Genomic DNA, 21,635 nt, shown 5'->3' on the forward strand with positions numbered 1-21,635 from the left:
GGGCTCTCAAGTTGTTGATTGTTATTATTAATGTAAATATAAAGAGACAGACGACAAATCAATGCCATGGCTATGATGTCTTTGTTAGGATAAATACCAAAAGAATGTAAAGTAACGTATATGAAAATAGTCATGATCCAAATCTAGCTTAAGCAACTGTTGTCAAATAATACCCCTATTAGATCTCTCAATTCTTTATAACAGACCTAAAAGTCCGACAAGTTGATGTGGTCCATTTCACCTTAGTTCGGTTTTAAAAATGTCCACAATTATTCATGAAAAATGAGTAAACTCGATTTTGTTATAGAACCAAAGCGTGAATTCTGTTAAAACCTTTATGCCTAATTTCTCTGGTGGAATTTGAACCAAATTTGACAGTAGATAGTATATTTCCAAACAAAGGGATTAGGGAAGTAGGAGATCAGTATCATCCACTAAATTAAATTACCTAATCCAAATAACGTGAAACTAAGATGGATGACAATGCAATTTTAGTGGAAACAGAACACTTCACTATTAATAAAGAAACAAAGGGGTTAACTGTGTGACAGAGTTGACGAAACAAGAGACAAAGTCCACTAGCGCGACGTTAGCTCACATCCTAAGTTACATTTGACCGACGACAAACACGTAAAGTACAACCTCAAGGCACAGGGAAGCATCCAATCGATTGTGCATTCTAGTTACTTCCAAAGCAACACCCTGAAAGGCCACTTTCACACTCATTACGAGACTCCAAAAAAGTAGGAGGCAGTAAGAGATTAGTAGCCACCATTTTGCCATAGCTGTTGAGATGGCTTTGGCTGGCCTTGGGATCCACCACCCAATGACCCATCCCTCGGATTTTGCTGTTGATGTTCTAATGAGATCCCAGCCTGAGAATGGTAGAAATTTGGGTAACCCAATGATCCATGATTTTGCAGTGGCTGTTGAGCTTGCCTAAATCCACTACTTTGCTGGTTTTGACCTTGAAAACCATAATATGTGTTTGCAGGAACAGCTGACATTGTCCTTGAACCAGGTCCATGAAGCCACATAGCTGAGTTCTCGCTCTGAAAGGAAGGGATAATGAACATATAAATGAGCTGCCTTCAATTCGAGAAAGGAAGGAGGGGTTGACGAGCAAATGCTCAAACAATAGAATACAGCTAGCTAGCACAAGAAATGAAGCATTCCTCCTACCGCACCATTTCGACAAAAGTGGAGCTAATAACCAGACAAAAGCAATGCTATAAAAACTATTAGTCCAATTTAGAAATATACATATCAAAACCTATTATATTAGAATAAGGGAGAATCAACAGCAATTTGCAGTATACTATTGACTTCAAAGAATTGAACAGCTGTTAAAGCAAATGAAATGGTTACCTGCTGAAGAGACATTAAATGATTGGTATCCTTGTACTGAGAGCTCAACACATCATCATAACTCAAGTTAGTACCAGAGGGAGCAGCAGGGGGGTTCATTGGGAAGTTACCAGGGATACTTGTTGTATTTCCAAAACCACCATACCCAGAAGCAACACTGGCTGATTGAGGTAAGCTGCTGACTGAAACACTGTTCTTATATTGGGGAAGCACCGCCGCCAGCGACTGATGATAATTACTGTTACCAGCAAATGGTTGCTGGAATGCGGATGGCATATATGTATAACTCTGAGGCAAAAAGGGATAACTAATCATGTTAGCAGCAAATGGTCCCAGAGGTAGTGTTGGTTGGGAATATGGATGCACAAGATGTTGCGGCACAGTAGGTCCAGTGGTGACACTAGTTCCAGGAAGTGTCTGCTGTGTAGACTGTGCTGATGGAAAACCAGCACTCTTCAAAGACTGCAAGTCAAAAGAAAAAATCAATGATGCATACCACAAAAATAAGTGATAAGCGCAAATCATTCAACTTATTACTCCTTTCCATGATAAAGGAAAACTATGAGGGATTTATACATTAGCTTTATATGAATCATCAACTGAATTTCAACCCACACTCCTCTTAGAGAAATCAATCTTTATGTAGGTCTTATAGGAAACGAATTTAGCAACTTTTATTGTGAATCATTAAATTACAGGTTATTAACAACTAATTGCCCGTTCTTTTATTTTGCAACAACCCAAAGGAAAATCTTACATGCAAAAACCAAAAGGTTCTAACATTTTTTTGATGAAGGTACTAACATATTTTTGATAAGGAAAACCAAAATAGAGCTTTATTATTATAAGAAATTTACACACACAACTTCGGCCTCCTTTTCCTAAATTCAAAGGGTGATTTTCCTCTACTCCTCTCAACAAGCAAGAGCCTCTAAACTGTACCACACAAATACATCAAGTCCGGTTTTGAATTACTCTGAAATCCATGACAAGTAAATTCTCTCTGTATACATGTTTCCACTATAGAGATTTTACAAAATACAAAAGAGGTTGGCTCCCCTCAAACATTTGGGTCGACATCAAGAGAGAGAACATTCGAATTTTTAGTTTCCAATAGCAGAAGCTCTCTTCCCCAATGCTGAGAGATACCCACAGGTGTTAGATGCAACTATATCCATTATGTAAAACATTTCCATCATGCACAAATAAACAACTAGAACCATTAAAATTACTTTTAAAAAACATACAAAAAGCAACATGTTTTGCTTATTACATTACATGAAAACACTGACAAGCAGCAAGTCATGAGCAATACACCAAGTGAACATGAGGAAATAGAATGTTACTTTATCAAAAAAAAAAAGGAAGAGGAAATAGACATTCACTATGAAGAATCAATTAGTTTCATCAGGATAGCATTACCTCAGGCATGGAAATTGTTGAACCACCAATTGAAGAAACAGAGCTGCCATATTTCATAGCCATTGCTTGTGTTGCAGAAAATGGTGAGTATGAAAGATCAGATTCACGGCCAGCATGAGCATTAGCAGCCAGCAAGGTGCTAGGCAATGAATTTGTGAATGCCTACTCAAACAAAATAGCAGTGAGCATCTCAATGTAGAAAATTTTGGTGTTAGGCTCTCTAACAAATGAAATGGTATATTAGATGTTCCAATTTTGCTTCTCTTGTACACCATTGACCTACCATCCATCCTCCCATGGGAGGAAAAGTTATTATAGGTTTTTATCTTTCTGGAATAAGTAAAAACTAAAGACAAATTCCTGGAAGAATATACACACATTACAATTTACAAAAAATAGAAAATTACCACTTACACTGAGCACCCCTACAGTAGTGCGTCGGATTTAGATTATATTTTTGCCACTGTAGTTTCATACTTACCGACTTCAAAAACAGATTAAGCAGAAGGAATTTCTACTTCAGGTTTTATCCTAAGTGACTCCCACAAAAGAGGTTTAAGGATCACAAGAAAAAGGCAATTTTCCGAAACAATTGCAAGAAATAACTCACTAATCAAAAAGTACAAAATAAAAACCAAAAAAATTGTCTAGTCATCTTTCCCTCTAAAAAACAAAACTGGTTAATTACTCAGTTTTGTTAGTTGAATGGTCTCATGCATATAACTTGCAAAACGTTGTCCTTAATGGTGCAAGAGCTATATATTTTTTAACATCATAAAGGCATTATTAATAAAGGTACCAAGGTACAAAAATACACGACCCCAGAAAGACCAAAATATACTCGGTACAACTACCTTCAGACTTAAGCTATGCAAATGCACAGGTAAACATGCAATGAAGAGCAGAGAAACTATTTACATCCTTGACAAAAGACGAAAATTACCATTACATTAGAGAAAGGAGTAAGATTTTGCATCTGGGAACTTGTTTGTGGCTGACTAAATGCTGCAGTTAATTGTTGTGCACTTTCATATGTGTAGCCAGCAGCAGAGGAGGGATACGAATATTGATTTCCTTGTTCAGTTGTTTCTGCTTTCAAAGGCTCTGGTTGTGAAGCAGAAGGTGAATCATAATTTCCAGAACTTGCATTAGTTCTATGGTATAAGTTACTCTCAGATGCATGTCTGAGAGACTCATCACCATAGTATTCTGAAGCTCTGCAATATAAAGATACACTAACAATTAAGAGAAATACTAATGTTATCCTGTAAGATAGATATTTTATACTTAAAAAACATGGAACTGTTTATGTAAAAGTTGAAAATTGCACTGTTTAGTGAGCTTTAGAGAACTCCTAACTCGTCTAAAACAAAAAAAAAATTGGTATGAGAGGGCAGAGAAAATCTGCATGCCTGTCTCAAATGATAAATTATTTGACTGGAATGAAATGAGTCCGAAAACAGTGAAGTTGTACAGAGGATTCATATAGATACTAGCTGTTTGGGATGTTAGAATAGTACAGATTAATTTGATTGACTATTATGAGGAACATTTAGAACAAGCCAGCTACAAAAATACTAATGCAAGGATATTTGTAATTTGATTTTGTAAAAATCTGAGGTAAAACAATGATTGAAAATTACCCACATATCTAGGTAGGGGAAATGCCAATAGAGTTTTGGTACGTTAATGTAACATAATTTCTACATTATATGTTGATATAATTAGATAAAGCATCAATGAATTACAGAAAATCCACAGTTAAGAAGGAGGCCTACCTGGATCCCAAGTGCCCAACTGATGAACCATCCACTTCCTTAGGTGCATCTTCCGAAGTACTCGTCACTGGAGCAGATGCCAAAGGCCCAGAAAAGGAGCCACCAATACCAGAACCAAAGCTACCAAAGCTCAGGTGTGAGCAGTCTGCAGTTTGAACTTGAAGATGGTCTGGTATTACAACAGAAGGACCATCTCCCTCAGGTGGCAACCCTTCATCATCCTGTACATTTAACTGTTGAAAGTTTGCAGCAACTGATGAAACAGAGTCGTTAACATCTTCAACTGCAACATAATGACACAGCATTATTACACAAAAATAGACATTACAAAAGTTTATAAGTAACAAAATATGATGGAACAATAACGATTTGATTATGTAGTAAAACTACACTGCTTTCCACTAAATTGAGACTATATAATGACAAAGCAGGTTTATATGTCTCCAAGCTAGCATATCGCATGAACACCCCACCCCCCACCCCCACAAAAAGAGAGAGAGAAGTTTCTATGTGGCCTGAGATTTGTTAGGGTTTTCTTCTCTTTCAAATAGGGGACCATGTGCACTAACATCAAGCTTCAACTTTATGTGGTAAATTTGACACTGCAGGAGAAGAACCTCGTAATATGCAGTAACTTCATGTTGACACAATCTATGAGTATGAACAGCATGTGATCAGCACTCCAGGTTTCCCTCTATATCCATCTATCAGATGCCCCAGTAAATCAAACAAGTAATGTATGAAGCCATGGTCAACAAAACATTAATGATACCAAAATGCGCATATTGCAGGAAAAATTAATATTTTAAATTCCTATCAAAAAAATATAAGACAAACAAAAGAGCTGGGAAGAGTGTATTGTTTATGCCAACCAAGTTTGTTATGTTACATTACCATCAAAAAGTGACAAGACAAACAAAAGTGACAACCACTTGAATTACATGAAGCTCCAAATACAGTAAGAAAGAGCTTTGGAGGCAGTTAGGATGAAATTCCCGGAACTCCACTGCTGCTATATGTCCCACTCCACATATTAAACAATCCGCATCTTAAAGAGCCATAACTCAATGTCCAGCTTATTTAAGCTATATTGGTAGTATGATATAAAGCCTTGGGTTCTGAAACTGCATTCCTAAAAACCAAAGTGCAAGTATAGTTGCTCTATGAAACATGTAATGATTACTTATGGTAGAACGGTGAAAGAGAGAATCTTTAAATTACTTGAGCTAAAGACTTGCCAAAGCCTGGAACCCTCACGGAGAAAAACAAAAAAACAAAAACCAACAGTACCATGTCAAAATAACTATTACGCAAGCTACTTGACAACAAATCCTACATATTCTCAACAACAATGAAATGCATATCACATTACCAAATCAAAACTGTGATATACTAACCTTGTTGATGGTCAAAAGTATGATTCTGGTTCTGATATCTGTAGAGGTCATTCTCATAAAGAGATGCACCTCCAGCACTATCCTCCTGCAACTTTCTGCTTGGAGGACTACCAAGATTTTCAATCGTGCAGTTGTCTGTCCCCTGAACTTCATCAATCTCATTTTGATGATTAATTCTGTCATATGACAAGTTAGCTGGATCAGGATGCAGCTCTGAATCAGCCGGAGGCTCTGAGATAGATGACTGACAATCAACTGATGGCTGCTCAATTAGAGGCCATTCCTCATCAGTTGAAGGATGTTGTGGCTCTCGATGTACCTCAGAAACTTTGGTAGTATGATTATCAGAGAACTGAATATTTTGATGTGATGCACCAGAAGGGAGCCCCTGAATATGGTTTGGGATGGAATTGACATTATGGTGAGATACATTAGGTACACTTGGCACTTTGCTCTGTGGCCTACCCATCTTCACAATATCAGCCATGGAAACTTGACCAGGCACCCCACCCCATGTAGGTTGATATCCAGAAGAAGTCTCACGCTGTGAGACTAATGAAACACCATCAACCACTGCAGGTGCTGGCTTTTTACTTTCATTTGCAGCAACATCACTGTAACACATATCATAAAAGCACTGAGAACACTGTTATGCATCTCCTAAAAGCGCACTCAAAGTGTGCTTTGTCACATGCATTTTAAGAATAGCTCACATTGCATGATTATTGTAGTGCATGAAAAGAATTTCCAGCTTAATTAATCCAATACAAGGATTACTGATTGTAATTATTAAGTTAATTATATTAACGCCAGAGACACTTCAATAAAAAGAAACATACTGTGGGGCTACAGAATACTCTATAGGAACCAAAAACACGAACATCTACAGGCAACTGATGTCCTTTTGAGAGAATCTAAACCATTTACAAAGTCGAAACTACTAACCTGATTGTTGTAGCCCTCCTGCTTATGTTACTTCCGGAAATTCCAGGAGTAGAAGTCATATTACTCGTATTTGATCCATTCTCTTTTCTGTATCCAGAAATAGGCTTGGTAGACTCTGGAAAAGGTGGTTAGAAACAAAACAATACCCTCATGAGATGACATGACAAACTATTCAAAAAAGAGTGTACATTATCATGTACATACCTGACCCACCACGTCCAACATATCGTTCTGCACCTCCCCTGCTACCACGGCCTGAGTTGCTAATTGCACCACGTGGCCTAGATTCAGTCGGATCCTTACTCTGAACCAAAGATAAATATGAGTGAAGAATGAAGAAATGAACAAGCCATTTAAGAAAGCAACAAAGTAACACCTAATAATATTCGGCTAGATCATGTAACATATCCAATAAGACATAAAACATATTAAGAGAAAACTTCCGTGCACAACTCAATACAACATAGTAAGCCATAATTTATTTTGAAAAGAATAATGCACCATAATTTATTAGTATAAAACAGGAAGAGATATTGGAACATCAAGAATAAGATTAGGGTGCCTACTAAAAAGAACCTCTACTGATAAAATTTCCAAATAAAGAATTCTTTCACTTTCTCCTTTGTTTTTACAGATGAAATATTCAAGATTCCATCAGAAGTTAATCATCGAACCAGGGTAGTAAGAGATCTGAGTAGACTAATTTTTCCCTATCTCATATCAAATAAATCACAAGAGAAACAGGCGGTATTAAGGATGAGAAAGTTTAAATCACAGCTCCAAAAGCAATTTGTCCATAGAATTCCTGCTTTAAGTAAAGATCACAAACCTCTTTTCTCTTTTCACGTTTGCTCTTCACCTCATGAAAAGTATCTAGCCAATCAACAAACTTCAATCAGAAGGTTATCAAAATTAATCACAAACTACGGTCATTCAATGGGATGGCAGAAGACCATGAAGTAAAGAACTAAAAATATTATCACCTCAAGTACAATTACAGCATAGAAGAGCACAGAGGAAGGCAAACACGATTCATTTGGACCCCCTAAAAGATGGCAAAATCTGAACAAGGACTTTCAACTGCTGTAAATAATGTTTAAAAGTGAAAAGCACAAGTAATAAGTTCCTGAGGCTTTAAGTTAAAGCATGCAGTTTTGAAAAACAAAAGTTGCCTAAAATGGAATTTAGTACTTGTACAACCAAAATCACAACAACATTAATTTAAAAGTCCAAGAAAAGGCTGCCAAATAAGACGACTCACACACAAAAGAAGAAAGGAAAGTCCCATTAAACCGGATAGATGAAGATCAGAGCACAAGGGTAGTAAAAGAAGAGTAATTGTAAACCAGATAAGACTAAACAATAATTAACACAGAGTGCATTAAAAAGAGAAATCATAGTAATCTGATTAGCAAAATCCCTTAAGACCCTATATTTGTCTTCTCTTCATTTTCTAAAGTCACAATCAATGATGATATCTGCATGCTCAAACAGTTAAGATATCTTTCAATAAATCTGGAACTAACTACCAGGTATAGCATAAAAATCAAATCTTGCATTCAAGAAAAGGGTTTTGTCTACACATCATGAAATTTATAAATCCTATACTTCACACGCACAGCAAACAGGCGTCAATTCTTCTTTCTTAAACAAAGACCTATAAAAGCAAGAAAGGATATTCTTTTCTTATTCCTTCTCCTTAAAAACCACAATTTCTAAACACCCAATATCTAGAAAAGAAGTATTGCTACAGATTCTCTTTCGTTTCTTGTTTCTATCCATAAAAACAGTTACTTTTTCCCAAAACATAAAAAAACCCTAAAACCCAAAGAAAAAGAAATTAAAGATTTAGGGTTTATGGTAGACCTTGAGTAAGTAGCCTATTGACGGCTTCATTAGGGTCCATATTACATTCTTTGAGCATAGCATAGATCTCAGGTTCAGAACAGTTAACTATCTCTTTTAAGCTTTGTACCATCTTTCTTGACCCTGCGGGTATCGATTGTACCCCAACTCCGCCATTGTTTCTGTTACTCATCCTTCAAGAAGACAACTCTTTTTCTGTGAAAAAAGAGAGGAAAAAACAAGAAAGAACCACAAAGTATTTTCTTGTTTCAGATCTGTTAAAGTTAGGTTTTTGGGTCTCCTCTTCTCTGTATATCTTAGTTATATTATGAAAGGCGCATACAGTGAAGGGGTTTTTGCTGCTCTCTTCTTCCTCTCTGTGGGTTTGAGATTCCACTATATGGGCTTCTCCTCCTAATACTAGTAAATAAATGTGGTTTTTTTTCCTTCTTTTTTTTTTTTTTATTTTTGGAAAATCTTCCTTCTTCTTTTTTCTTCTTCTTGATTTTTGCTTTTTTAAAAAAAATAATCTTTTTACTACGTGCGTGGTATTTTTTCTTTTTCATCGACATACATATATTTAACAAGGTCAAATGACATTATCAAAAAAAAGAAGGGTCAAATGATATATATATATATATAACAAGTTTTGAGTTGAAATTGAAGTATTCAACTTTAATAAAATTTCTTTTGTTAAATCTAAATTATATTTCTCATTTTTGCTTTTAACAAGCAATAAAATATAGAAGGGATATATAAATAATTAATCAATCTCTATGAGATTTTGACTAAAATGGATAGACAATTACATATATCTCTTACAAAATTTACATCTATCTTACAATTCTGTAAAATTTGTTACGTTTAGGAGAGTCATAGAGTTTGAAATGTTCCTTTTACATTATTTTAGTGTTCAAGTAGAAAGAAATACAAGTGGAATGAATTACTCCTTTAGTTTTATTCTTAAGGTTTCTTCATTTTGCAATTTTTTGTGAGTACTTTTTTTTTGTTTAGAAAAATAATAGTTAGACATTTGTGAATTTAAAAATTGACCAAAATAAGGAGTGTTTGGATTGAATTTTTAAGATAGCTTATAAGTTATATAAAATTTAAAAGTTAAAAGTCATAAATTGAGAATATTTATTTTTTTACTATTAGCTTGTTTTTATAATTTTTTAAATTTAAAAAATACTTTAAAATATTTAAAATAAATCAATTCAAACACCTCACTATTATTTTAACGAAAGAAGTAATTTATATACTTAAATGAAAGATTTTTTTTTTTTTTCTTAAATCTTTTTATTGAATACTCAAAAAATTAAAAATCCGGTGAGATTACATGACAGAAAAGTAAATTATTGGATATAGCCGCGTTTTTTATGGATTTTTAATTAAATTTGGATACCCTAAAAGAGACGTCACGCTCGGTAGAAGCACGTGATACGAATTGGGCTCACTAGAAATTGAGATTACATTGTGTTTGTAATTCACGCGCTGAATGATGAGAGTATCGGAATCCGATTACTAAAAAGATGTTTATCCATAATGTTTTTAATATTAAAAAGTCACTGATTGGTTGGTCCAAATTTCCAACTTAGCAGGCAACTTTTGGTAAAGAAGATGACGTGTTGGGCAAAAAGGCTTATTATTTAATGGGCCACAAGGAAGTAGAGTTTCCGTATTGGGCTCTGATATCTATAATGGGCCTATGCGGAGAATGTTATCAGCTGGTGTAAGCATTTGGACAAAGCTGCACATGAAATTCCTTTTTGTTTTCAAGCAAAAAGTGTTAATTAAGGATATGGTGCAGTAGTAGATGAGAGTTAACACTCTTCTTTTTTTAATTATAAATCTCATATTTGGATATTGGATATGAAAAATATTCTTGATACAAAGTGATATCTCCTGAATGGGTTTCATCCGGCACGAATCTTGATTAGTTGATTCCTATCATGATATGAATCTGATTTAATCGAATTCCAATATGAATATCGAATACAGAATAAAAAAACAAACATAGAAGTGTTAATTTGATTTCTTTTGAATATTTATTTGGAGGTATGACTCGAGAATGGAACTTAAATTCAAAAAATGATAGTAATTAAGGAGTGATAAATATTAATCTGACGTATTATTTGAGAAAAATTTTGTCTTGCATTTTTTTTTTGATGAAAATTAAAACGAATTGTCTCTTGTTTAGCAATAATATTATTTTTTGCCTTCTTTTCTTTTTCCTCACAATGAGTTTAGGGGATGGAACTCATTTGTTTCATTTACCTTCTTTTTTTATTACTATTATTATATGGAAATCAAATGTCACTGTTAATTTACTAATTTAATTTAGAAAGATAATTTATATTAAATCACATTGTATATCTATTCATATTTATACAAGGTTTAAGAAATCTAAAACATTTTATCCTAATAAAATAAACCTAGTATGTGATCTTATCGAATCATTTTACCCGCACACACAAAAAAGAATAAAATCAATTCAAAAAATACAAAATGAAATAAATTGGTTACTTATAGAATGAAATTTTAACATATTTAGTATATTGTCGAAACAATATTTACTTTATTATTATTGTTATTGTTGTTCAAAAATTATCTTGTCCTTCGATTTTCCAGTACTTGTAATTTTCTCTATTTTGATTTTCGTATTATGTGTCGTTGTTTCCTACTTGATTTTTGAGCGGAAAGTCAATTGGATATATATACTCAACCTTCATAATATATAAGTCTGTGCACACATCACATTGTAAAATTATATTGAATATATTATTGCTGTTAATATTTCGTAAATTAATAGTTTTTAATTTAATTCTTCAAATTTGAATTCTTATCTAATCTTAAAATTAGTTGTTGGAAGAAAAGATACTTCACTCTGAAGATGAGGCTCCTCCACAGCCCCTTACCTCCACCATTGTTAACCTCCTTTTCGCCGATCAAAGCTTCAATTCTTCCGAAAAAATCATCTTTCAACTCTCATCATAAACCCCTTCAGCAAATTATCTCTACTGGAGTTTCACTCGTTCTTTCTTTGGGGCTTCTTGTTTCTGCCCCTATTTCCATCGCTTTGGAATCTCCTTCACTTCAATCTTCTAACTCATCTTTGGAGGTGATTTGCCGCGAGAATGAGACGGAGGAGGTGTATGATAATGACACTGAAGTATCCAAAGCGGTGAGCAATGAAAGCATTGTGGAAGAAGCTTGGCAGATTGTCAATGACAGCTTTCTTAATACCAGCAATCGTCGTTCTTGGTCTCCTGAATCTTGGCTTGTAAGATGTCGTTTCTCTCTAAAAGAAAGAAAATCTACCTTTTTGAGCTAAAGGGGTTTCTTTGCATATCATTCTTGATAGCTATCTTGTTGATTGTTTGGTATTTTGCTACCAGAGAATATGCTCTATTTCAGTCTAAATGTAGAATCTTTTTTTACTTTTAGATGAAGGGTTTCTCTTGCATATCAATTATTGACAGCTATCTCAATGATTGTTTGGTAGTTTGCTGAAAATATGCTATATTTCATTCTAAATGTAGCATCTTTTTTTTCTTCCTTTTAGCTGAAGGGGTTCTCTTGCATATCTCAATTATTGATAATTATCCCGTATCTGTTGATTGTTTCGTATTCTGCTGCCAGAGAATATGCGTATTTCATTCTAAATATGGATTTTTTCCTTCTTTTAGCGTAAGGGGTATTAAATTTGATGACGTACTTAGATCACTGAACTTGTAAAAATACATACTTGGAACATATTTAGAATACTATTACTAGGAGAATATGTTTAACTTCATTCTTTATGTATATTGGAATTTGTTTTATGGCTTTAAAATCCTCTACCTGAAAATTCTCTTCCAACATGGCGAAAGAGATGCTCTTAGGAATTGGTGAGGGCTGGAGGTTAAGATCCATATTGAAATGTTCCCTGAAAATGCTGATTAGCTCTGTTTGTGAGGCAGGAATACAAATATATTTCGCTAAATAACTGAAATTGTACAATTTTTTGGATTTTGTTAGCTCCTTATCTTTAGTACAGGGCTCACTGCAATGGATCTAACAAGCTCACTTCTGTTCTCACTCTCTTTTGTACTATCTGCATCTGTTTGATGCCTTTAATGAAGTCAATTACTTCATCAAAAAAATAAAATGGAATTGTACACTGTAAAGATAGTGTTTGAATTTAGATTAATTAGTAGTCAGATTCTTGAAAATTGATGTATGAATGTTATGTCAAATATTTTATAATACTGAAGAGTTTTTAGTTTCTTTCTATTGTAGATAGTGCACTTAACTACGATGTGTAGTAATAGTGGTGGAATATAAGTCTTTCACTTAACTGCTCAGTAAGTCTGATGTAGTAAAGCATATAGTGAAAAAAAGTTGCTCATGTGGATATAACATGATAAATGAACCAGTGAAAGCATTTTGCTTGCACAACATCATGTCTTTATGTCTTTTCAATAAGACCTGAACTTTTTATGTCTCTACTGACATCATTTTTCTCCCTGGGTTCTTGCCTTTTCTTCATCCTACCTAGATCATTGCTTTCCCTATCATATTCTTTGTCTTGATATCAGCTTAGAAGTATTAATGACTAAATATTTTGTTCTCTATGTTATTACCAGCAAAAAAAAGATGACATCTTAAGTTCATCAATTCAGACAAGGTCAAAAGCACATGATATCATCAAGCGTCTGTTGGCTAGCTTGGGTGACCCCTATACACGGTTTCTTTCTCCTGAACAGGTAATAAGTCCTCTTTACAACTATATTTACGTCTGTATTGTTGATTTTGATACGTATGTTTAACTTAGCATACATTTTTTTAGAGGAAGGCGGGATGTCTACCACATGGAAATACAAAACTTTTTTGGTTTAGGTTGTTACATAGGACTAGAAATTTTATTTCCGAGTTTAATATTGCATAGCGTTAAGCATTTTGGATGTATTCCTTCATTTATTGGTTGAAATAAATTTATTAGGGAAGTTTGGAAGAGGTTTGACATTTCTTTGTGAGCATTAGTGGTTGGAAGTTCCTTTACATTATGTTCACACCTTCTCTTTTGTGATACCAATAAAAAAAAAGGGCAGCCCGGTGCACTTAAGCTCCCGCTATGCGCAGGGTCCGGGGAAGGGCCCGACCACAAGGGTCAGTTGTACGCAGCCTTACCTTGCATTTCTGCCAGAGGCTGTTTCCAAGGCTTGAACCCGTGACCTCCTGGTCACATGGCAGCAACTTTACCCGTGATACCAATAGATGTTTGTATTATTAACCGTCCCGAATCTTTACCGATCGTTCATCTGTCATCCTCCTGCATTATCATCCTTCCATTTTGTTTAATTGGATGAAACACAATTTGATGAAACCATATGAGCTAGCGACGATTGTTAGTACTTTTCTACTTTCAGTCAAGCATGGTATTGTATTGTAAGTCATGAGATAGATTGACTTCTATTGATTCCTTCTATTTCAGTGTATCTTGCATTTTTCTTATTCAAATAAACGTCTTACTTACAAACTTTCCAGTGTTCTTGTTCCATGACATGTACTGCTTGTCATTGAAAGTTCTCCAAGATGGCTAGATATGATATGACTGGGATTGGAGTTAACCTCAGGGATGTTCCAGATGGCACTGGAGGTTCAAAACTGATGGTTTTAGGGCTCCTATTGGATGGCCCTGCCCATAATGCCGGTGTACGACAGGTATGTCATTTACAGTCTATTTTACTATAAAAGCACTTCCATTTTTTTTTTTATTTTTTTTATTTTTTTTTTGCTTAGCTTTATGCTGTGGTTCTTTTCTTTTCCCTGTTGATGAATTGCTAAATATCTCGGTTATTGTAGTCACAATTACTTGATAATGCCAACAGCAAGGTTTGTCTTGGTTATTTATGAATACAATTGAAAAAGGAGAGAGAAGCATTAAACTGCCAAACTAATGGCCTCTGATTCAATATGCTTTTCCCTCAAGGTGTCCGGTCCTTCTCACCATACGTGCTTGGGGCCTTGCTTGTTAGTTTGATAGGTGTCTTGTACTGCTTGATGGCTTATGATATATTTTAAGTGATGGAATTTTATAGCTAAATGTGTAAACCGCATGAAAATTTGCTATTTTGAATTGCTTTACTTGAGCCGAGGGTCTATCGGAAACCTCCTCTCTACCTTCATAGGGTAGGGGTAAGGTCTGTCTATGTACACACACCACCCTCCCCAGACCCCACTCGTGGGAATACACTGGGTATGTTGTTGTATGAAGATGTGCTATTTTGGCTGCAATTGAGTGTAAATATTAGCGTATACTACTTCTTTACATTCTCTCTCCCCACTGAAAGTATCTAGGTCCACTACAATTTTCTCTATTCTAGTTTGATTTACCATTCAGTAAACAAAAATTAACATGTATCTTTCATGTGAACTCATGGCAGGGAGATGAACTAATATCTGTGAATGGGGTGGATGTGCTGGGTAAATCTTCCTTTGAAGCATCTTCACTGTTACTAGGCCCAACTGGGACATCTGTGAACATCACGGTTGTGTTTCTGTACACTGCCGGAACTCAATAGGTCTATTGTTCAATGACATCTTCATGCTGATTCTCATGATGTGGTTGCAGGTCAAGCATGGGAATTGTGGACCTGTCCAGTCCATTGATGTGGAGAGGCAATCTATTGCTAAGACACCGGTTTTTTATCGGCTGGAGCAGATTGAAAGTGGTTCTACTTCTGTTGGTTATGTGCGCTTAAAGGAGTTCAATGCGTTGGCTAGAAAAGATTTGGTTACTGGTATGTATCTGTTTTTGATGCAGCCCTATGTTGAGTAAAACAACTGAAAGATGTTACTAGTTTAAGTGCTACTAAAAACTTCATCAGAGAAATTAAAGCTATTTTACTTTTTACCTAAACTTTCTTGTTAAGATTGTGATGTTAAGCGGGCAACTCTTACTAGAATAACAGGAGATGACAGATGCGAAGATGCTGACATCAGAAGTAAACATTAATTGGAGGATATAAAATATGAAATGAAATCCAGTTTTATTTCACCAGAGGGTTTCATGTAGCTAATGGCTCTGTCCGATAAGCTGAACCAAGCTCCACAGAAATCAAGTGGAAGCACAAAATTTAAGTCGTACATGCCTCATTAAGAGGTTTTGCATGTCTTGGAAGAACAGCTTGGAACCACTCTATGATGACTATAATTGCATTTTGTAGCTTTCAACGTCGTCGAACCATCGGGATATAACATCTTCAGTTGAACTGATTATAGTTTAAAATAGCTATTCATTAAGACCTGAATATCAAATGAAATGCCAGGAGATCGTGTTTTATTGTATTCTGGATATTTTTGTGTTGGCATTTAAACTGTATAGTCTGATTTGCTAAGAGTATTGTCCATTCCGAAGATCTCACCCCTGAGACATGGTCTGAACTCTTTCAGTTTCAGCAACTTAATGCGTATTAGCTTTTTGTGTGTAGTTTGTTTGTGAAATTGTCAAAACTTTCTGCAGCAATTAAGCGACTCGAAGGCATGGGTGCCTCGTCTTTTGTTCTTGATCTCAGAGATAACCTTGGTGGACTAGTGCAGGTTTTCCTTTACCCCTTATTTGATTTGGTCGAGCTTGACAGGTTACTTGTTTATCAAGCGGTGAATTTTTTCGTTTCAGGCTGGCATTGAAATCGCAAAACTCTTTCTGAATGAAGGAGACACGGTAGCCATATTTCTCATCTTCTATATGGAACATTAGCTATTGTGTGATATGGATATGCTTGAATTATCAGCCTTAAATTCTTACTGTTCAGTAAGAAGCTTTTCTTCTGAAATATATGTATTGGCAGGTGATTTACACTGTTGGAAGGGATCCACAGTATACAAGGAATATTGTTGCAGAAGCTCCACCTCTTATTACAGCTCCACTAATTGTAAGGCTCTTCATAAATAAAAATTACAATTTTCATTATATAAGACTCCACATCTCAGATGTCATCTCTAAAACAGCAGAATTCTTCAATATTTTCTTTCAATTGCATATTTTTCTTGTCGTTGTTACAAGCATTTTGATATCATCACTTATGAAATAGAAGAATCCATTAAAACTTTCTTCAAATTGCATTTATTCTCTTTTTTTTTTTGGAATGAACAATTCCATTAGTTTCGTTCTGAATGAGAAACTTGGGAACTTCTGTTCACTGTCAAATTGAAGCAGACTTCACTTTGAACAAAAACCTTTGAGCTTTTAAGGTCAAGTGGATTGTAGATTTAAGGCAAATTTTGTTTCTAATTTCTCTTTGCATCGAATTAAACCCACATGCTGCCCCAATTTCTTTAAGGTATATTGACCACTGACATATTCAAAGTCTGCAGTTTTACAGTATAAGTCTAAGAAGTGTTAGATATTGACTTTTAGCCCTGCTATATGTCATCCCTCAGCATTAGCTTGAGTCTTTGCTTGAAGCTATCTCAAACTTGAATATTTGATGCCTTAAACTTGCTGAGGTTGGTAAGAGCAATGGATAAATGAAATAAACAGGTATTCATATATAACATTTTGGTGGTTTGTGCTAACATTTTCCTGATTACAGAATCATAAGATGATGCATGGCTGAAACTTAAAGAGTAGATTCCTTAAATTAGCTGAAGTTGCTAAAAGCAATGGATATATGAAATAAACAGCTGATATAAGATCAAACAATTTGATTTTGAGCTTATAGTTGCTTGACTGTAGAATTATAGAGAGGCTCTGGTTATTGTTGCAAATTCAAGAAGACATCCTTTTCTCTTCTAGTTCTCAAAAGTTACTAATTGTCTTTACCACTCTGATGACTTTAGTAACTTCCAATGCAGGTTTTAGTTAACAAAAGTACTGCAAGTGCAAGTGAAATTGTGAGTTACTCACACTACATTTCCACACCCGTTCTTGAAGTGCTGAACTGTGTTCTAATTTATGAATTTCATTTCAGGTTGCAACTGCACTTCACGACAATTGCAGAGCTGTTCTCGTGGGAGACAAGACATATGGCAAGGTCTGAATTTCTAGTTACTTTGGTTTCTCTTTTCAATATTTGAACTTCTTTATTGGCATACTAGTTAGTATTAAGCACATCTCTATAAATTGTAAAACAACTTTTGTAAACGCCTCAATGGTACACTATATTTATCAACTACTCTTCAATCCTAAACTGTTGACAGTATACTAGAGAGAGCATATCCAGCTATGTGGGACTTCTTTATTTCCTCCAGAAAGTGTTTCCAATCATCTAAATGCATAAGTAGAACTAAAGAAATTTCTTGAATGTTGCATTACCATGATCAAAAATTCAAAATGCTGTGCTTCTGATGACCTGATTGAATGTGAACCTTTATCATCACTCTTAACCTACTTTCTGCTTTTGCATTATTTCATCCCATTCATCAGTTCTCAAAGAGGTACAAAATCTTGCTATAGACTAACTTTCGTTGAATCACTATCATTGACAAAATAGCACGGTAGAGATAAATTGAATATGCATGGGACTTGGAAATTTGTGGGGATGAGGCTAACTGTACTGGCCTGAGGCCAAAAATAATAGTTGGACAACTAATGCACATGGGGCTCAGACGACCTTTTGTGCAATGCATTTAAGCCCCACTGGCATATTCCATTGGTTATGATTTTTTACGCGGCCAAGATGAAGATTAAAGCTATTCGTCTAGACTTAGCTAACTATGCCCCTAATGAAGTCATCTCTTTTCACATTGACTTCATACCATGAGCCAAAGTATGATTGCTAGATATTGCTAATTCATTCATTTTAGAGAAGAAGTAATCAAGTCATTTGTTTCAATGAAATAACCAATGGTTTCTGAATCGTCTGATAGAATCAATTATGTCTATCAGTTGAAGTCTTTTCGCTGAGTACCAACCTAAAAATTTATTTTCTTGATAGTTTTCCGGTGCTATAGTCCTGCTTATGTAAAGGGGATCTAAGTGAATCCTTAACTAGTCTGGTGCCACTATTTGTTGTTGCGAGGACTAGTAGCCCTCTATTGTGGCCAGTGTAATTAGCAGCCAAATGGGAAAATAATTAGCATTAGTAACGATTAGCATATTCATTTGTTCTGAAGAGGGGCACACTTAAGAAAAGAGGAGTGGCTTAGTAGGGGCTCTCAACTCCTTCCTGTTCCCGATCTGAGGCATTTCTGTTGCAGCTTCTTTAAGACTAGTTTATTTGTGAATGTGTGTTTCTAGCAATTGCTACAATTATTGCAGTAGCTATTCGGAGAAGTGTTGAGATGCATACGATTACACACGTCAAAGGAAGTGTACGAAGAAACACTATTATTTGGGTAACTAGATTCCAAGGGGACCATTTCAAAGATACATGCTTTGTAATCAATTATTTTGAGTTCTGTTGTTTTAGTTGTTGCGAGGAGATCCATGCAGTTGGCTGCATATGGTCTTTCTGTGAAGTTGGAGTAGCTTGAAATTGGTTTGAAGCCAACTATATCTTTATAATGGTAGTTAGAAAATTTTGATGTATGGGATGGTAGGTTTGCTGGTCTTCTTTCTGAGGTACAACATCACTGTATTCTTATCATCATTTCAGGGGCTGATTCAGTCTGTATTCGAGCTTCCCGATGGCTCGGGCGTGGTTGTAACAATTGGGAAGTATGTCACGCCAAATCATATGGATATTAATGGCAATGGAGTTGAACCGGATTTCAGGAATTTTCCTGGTAAGTGACTCACATTTACATGTGTCAACAGCATTCTGTTTCTCTGAATATAAACTAAATAAAATTTTGCAGCTTGGAGTGAAGTCAACAATCGTCTGTCAAAGTGCCATAAGCAACAAGAAGGATAAGGTTAAGGTTTCTATTTTCTTCTTCTTGTTTCTTTATTAACTTATGGTTTCTTATCATGGCTTTCTGTTATACACAGCTGGCTCGTTTTCCTTTCAGTGTCATTCTGATTCTTCACCATGACGGATGGATAATTGGGGTAGTCCTTCAGTCGTGCAACACTCAGTTTGATATGATATTAACAGATGTTACCTTCACAGCCGTTTAGCTTCACCCTTTGTCTGAGCATCACCAGGAAGAAACAAAGTACATATTGCATACTCTTCTATTGCCTAGACATCAGTCTTGAAGAACAAATCAGATCAATATCAGCAACTTTAATCTATCAAGATGCAGAAACTGGCTACTCGATGATGAAATTAGCAGCCAGAACCAGCTGAGTTGTGTCATTGTATTTATCTTACTGATGGCAGGTGCCAATGGATGATAGTAGCACAAGGTGTGTACATAAATACTGTAACTAGCAATTTACCTGATGTACCAACAAAGCATATTGTATATACATTTTTTTTTGTAAATCAGTTCTATGATGGAATTTGTGCCTCATAATGAGGTGTAAACATTACTCATCGAGGAGAGAGACAAAAAATTGAAGTTAATAGTGGAAGTAATGAAGTGTTAGATTCATGCATCTTTAGCCTCTGCAAATGTTAGACATTTGGTAATTTCTCCTCCAACCAGGATAAAAGATCCCACCAAAGCGGCTAATCTCATGCATATTGTATGAAATCTGGTTGCACAGAGAGTTCCTTTGCCAGCTGAGTCGTGTCTCCAGAATTTTACATCTATTTTACATAGTATTCCCAAAAAGTTTATCTCTAGCCCCAAGGATTATTTGGGGCTAAGATGAAATTTTCAAAAAGATTTGTAACACCTGAGAAAAGGGGCAGGTGGCCAGAAAAGGTTAAGTTGAAGTTACCTTAATTTTTCCTTTTTGATGTTCCTTTTTTTTGTGGCCATGTGAACAAGATATGATTGTGATGATGTAAAGGAAACATTGATTCTATTATGTAGTAGAAATCTTGATTAGGCTGCTAATGTGAAGTATGGTATCAAAATGCAATTATTAATACAATAAAAAAGATGAATAGGTAAGCATTTTCTCATAGTAGTAGTTTCTATAGGCTTTTCTTTAGACAGCTTGAATCTATACACTTCATAAGATTGTCAAATATTCAACAGGCAAAGGAAAATTTGGCAAGATATCCCAAAACTTTTTACCCTCAGAGCATAAATTGTAAAGCAAGTACTAAATAACAAAAATCTGTCATTTTCCCTTCTCCTCCTTACTTTACCTCTCAAGGTATTTGTATAACAGTGAAAAGGTAGACAGAAAAAAAAGGGAAGAAAATTGTAACAAACTCAACCATCATATGTTAGATCATATACAAGAAAATCCAAACTGGTGAAACTCACTTAAATAGAACATATGAGGAAAAAATCTGGATAAAAACCTTTTTTTAATTGTTGTATAATATTATAAAAAATTATTTAATTATGTAATTACCACTTGTATAACGAAGCACTATGTTGTATCTTTGAATTTGCTATTCTGATAGTAATTATACAATCTAGTAACTATATAGTGGTGTTTAGAACCTAAGTGGTTAATAAAGTGTGTTGAGAATTATGAGATTTCATATTCAAATTTTGTGAGATTAGTCGAGGTACGCGCTAGCTGACTCGGACGCTACACGGTTATAAAAAATTAATTAAAAAGAAGAAGATATAGTGGTGTCCAAACATACAACTTGAGATTTTCATCCAAAATTAGATTAGCTTTTGCTGGCTTTTGCCTTGTTGAGGCAACAACCTTTTGCTATTTAGGCACCTCCAATTGCTTGCAGTTTCTAGCTACCTCATGCCTCATTTCTCAAGTTTTCTTATATTCCTCTAAATTAAAACTCAATAAACCTGTACTCTAATACAAGAAAGCTACGATTCTGTTCTCTCATTAACTTTATCATAAAATTATATATATACATTACATGCAGCAACAAATGATTGCTTCCTCTTCACAGCTTACATTTCTAGTGCTTCT

At 35.1% G+C, this 21,635-nt stretch overlaps 2 protein-coding genes across 3 annotated transcripts; one reads left to right on the forward strand and one right to left on the reverse strand.

The window, feature by feature from the left end:
* Positions 1–476: 476 nt before the first annotated feature.
* Positions 477–9,161, reverse strand: LOC129872226 (GBF-interacting protein 1-like). The gene is made up of 10 exons (XM_055947136.1): positions 8,777–9,161; positions 7,740–7,783; positions 7,115–7,214; positions 6,911–7,025; positions 5,966–6,579; positions 4,569–4,851; positions 3,734–4,007; positions 2,791–2,952; positions 1,369–1,830; positions 477–1,052 (listed from the first exon to the last, which is right to left on the reverse strand). The coding sequence occupies exons 1-10, from the start codon at positions 8,946–8,948 to the stop codon at positions 762–764; spliced, it is 2,517 nt and encodes an 838-aa protein (XP_055803111.1). The 5' UTR covers positions 8,949–9,161; the 3' UTR covers positions 477–761.
* A 2,445-nt stretch (positions 9,162–11,606) lies between these two features.
* On the forward strand, positions 11,607–20,225 carry LOC129872981 (carboxyl-terminal-processing peptidase 1, chloroplastic). 2 transcript variants are annotated; one of them, XM_055947952.1, is made up of 13 exons: positions 11,607–12,038; positions 13,384–13,503; positions 14,324–14,461; positions 15,184–15,288; positions 15,372–15,540; positions 16,263–16,339; positions 16,419–16,463; positions 16,591–16,674; positions 17,597–17,635; positions 17,713–17,775; positions 19,339–19,468; positions 19,541–19,597; positions 19,674–20,225. In XM_055947952.1, the coding sequence occupies exons 1-12, from the start codon at positions 11,649–11,651 to the stop codon at positions 19,594–19,596; spliced, it is 1,416 nt and encodes a 471-aa protein (XP_055803927.1). In that variant the 5' UTR covers positions 11,607–11,648; the 3' UTR covers position 19,597; positions 19,674–20,225. The 2 variants fall into 2 exon arrangements, with proteins under 2 accessions (XP_055803927.1, XP_055803928.1); XM_055947953.1 differs by having other exon boundaries at positions 19,795–20,225.
* Positions 20,226–21,635: the final 1,410 nt, after the last annotated feature.

Source organism: Solanum dulcamara, chromosome 11 (assembly GCF_947179165.1).
Source record: "Solanum dulcamara chromosome 11, daSolDulc1.2, whole genome shotgun sequence".
Classification (NCBI taxonomy): domain Eukaryota; kingdom Viridiplantae; phylum Streptophyta; class Magnoliopsida; order Solanales; family Solanaceae; genus Solanum; species Solanum dulcamara.